Source organism: Austrofundulus limnaeus, unplaced genomic scaffold (genome assembly GCF_001266775.1).
Source record: "Austrofundulus limnaeus strain Quisiro unplaced genomic scaffold, Austrofundulus_limnaeus-1.0 Scaffold64, whole genome shotgun sequence".
NCBI classification, from domain to species: domain Eukaryota; kingdom Metazoa; phylum Chordata; class Actinopteri; order Cyprinodontiformes; family Rivulidae; genus Austrofundulus; species Austrofundulus limnaeus.
This window is the reverse complement of record NW_013952466.1, coordinates 1,507,832-1,510,009: the sequence shown is the minus strand read 5'-3', so window position 1 is coordinate 1,510,009 and position 2,178 is coordinate 1,507,832. Positions and strand designations below refer to the sequence as shown.

Genomic DNA, 2,178 nt, shown 5'->3' with positions numbered 1-2,178 from the left:
ATACAGGGCTGTAGAAAATCGATACAGTATCGGGAAATGAAATATCACAATATTTCAGTGTATCAATATTTTCTTACACCCCTAACAGCCAGTGTAAACACTCTGATTATAATGGGTGTGTATTTGCTGCGGAGGTCGGACTGGAGCAGAGCGGAGATGGAACGCCTTTAGTGTAAATTAGGGGTAAGGGGTAGAAAAGATGGAGATATGAAGAAAACAAACAGAAAAATGAAAATTATCAATGTAATTGTGCGATTATTTGGTTTATTGCCTACTGCTGTCACCTGCTACTCCGTAGATACTGATAGGAGGATTCAATTAAAAATTAGACATTTATTTCTKTATAAATTACTGAATTCCTTTGTTTTAAATGTTTTTTATAAGTGGATTAATTTGGAGTTGATTTAAATTGGTATATTAAATAAACCCATTTTTTGTTTCATTATTAAGGTGCAGGGAAAAGACCCGTCAGTGGACATAACGCAGGATGTGGTGGATGAGTCTGAGGAGGAGCGGTTTGATGAGATGTCATCGCCCGGTCTGGAGTTGCCACCGTGCGAATTAAACCGGTTGGAGGACCTCGCCGAGCTGGTGGCGTCCTCGCTGCCGTCCCCGCTGCGACGCGAGAAACTGGCTCTGGCGGTGGAGAACGAAGGCTACATCCGCAAGCTCCTGGAACTGTTTCGCGTGTGCGAGGATCTGGAGAACAGGGAGGGACTGCACCATTTGTACGAAATCATCAAAGGCATCTTCCTGCTGAATCGCACCGCGCTGTTTGAGGTGATGTTTTCGGACGAGTGCATTATGGACGTCATCGGCTGTCTGGAGTTCGATCCGGCGCTACCGCAGCCACGGCGGCATCGAGAGTTCCTCACGAAGACTGCTCGATTTAAGGAGGTGATTCCCATTTCTGACCCCGAACTGCGTCAGAAAATACACCAGACGTACCGGGTGCAGTATATTCAGGATATGGTGCTGCCCACGCCCTCTGTTTTTGAGGAAAACATGCTGTCCACCCTGCACTCCTTCATCTTCTTCAACAAGGTGGAGATCGTGGGCATGCTACAGGTGAGAGGCAGTTTTGTTAATTTTTTTATGTATTTCACATATTATCAACATTTGCTTTAGCTTATTTTGCTTTACCTACAGTAAGGTTGCTATACTCTTTTATGATCATGTGACCTTTGTGTTTTTGCACTGTGCTGTGTGTCAACTCAGCAGTGTTTATGTATGGCTGTCTCCATAGAGATAGAGAAGTGTTGTGTAAATCAGTTTGTGCACCAGAGGAAAGCTGAAACGGGCACACTGTTGACGCTGATATGCTGTGCTGTTTCGAAGTCCAGCAACGCAAACACTTTAGGATCTAAATATTAATAAACTATTGTTTTTATTTTTTAAATGCGTTGGACACATTTTCGTAACATTTATTTTCAACATTAAACATCGATTTGTTTTAAACTAGGGCTGTCAAATGATTAAAATTTTTAATCTATGCCCATGCAGCACTAAAATTAATCAGAGTTAACWMGATTAATTTCACAGCCCTATTTTAAACATATCAGGTTTTCTTGTTAGAAACTTTTTTAAAAGCAAAAGTAGTTTTACTTATAGATTTAAACAGGCAAAATATCCGAACCTTTGATTATTTACGTCACTCTTAATCAATGTTTTCCTTTTGCTGTCAGGACGATGAGAAGTTCCTGACAGACCTTTTTGCACAGCTAACAGACGAGGCTACAGACGACGACAAAAGACAAGAACTGGTATGCCAGAATAAAATTTAAAAAAGTAGTTTATCCAATTTTAATTCCAAATACTCAATTTAATTTTTTCCATTACTTGTTTCGTGTGTTGTTCTTTGTTTAGGTAAACTTTCTAAAGGAGTTTTGTGCATTCTCACAAACGTTACAACCTCAAAACAGAGACGCCTTCTTCAAAACGTTGTCAAACATGGGCATTCTTCCTGCACTGGAGGTCATACTGGTGAGTATGGTTCACATCAGAGTTTGGCTCTTTTTGTTAATAGCTTGGGCAATGAAGCTTACCTTTTTTGCACAAACCATCTAATGCATCTCCAGTCTGGGGAAAAAAGAAAAGTCAAAATATTGGACAAAGTTATATTTTGCTAAAAGTTCAGGAATACCCCTGGGATGTTAAAAATGACTCCCATGCTTTAAT

At 40.3% G+C, this 2,178-nt stretch overlaps 1 protein-coding gene across 1 annotated transcript in view; it reads left to right on the top strand.

Moving 5' to 3' along the window:
- smek1 (SMEK homolog 1, suppressor of mek1 (Dictyostelium)) overlaps nt 1-2,178 on the top strand; it is a gene marked incomplete at its 3' end in the record, with an annotated part of 20,110 nt that overhangs the window by 4,390 nt on the left and 13,542 nt on the right. The window contains 3 exon segments of the mRNA XM_014009988.1: nt 451-1,068; nt 1,686-1,763; nt 1,867-1,983. Coding sequence (XP_013865442.1) covers nt 451-1,068; nt 1,686-1,763; nt 1,867-1,983 — 813 coding nt within the window.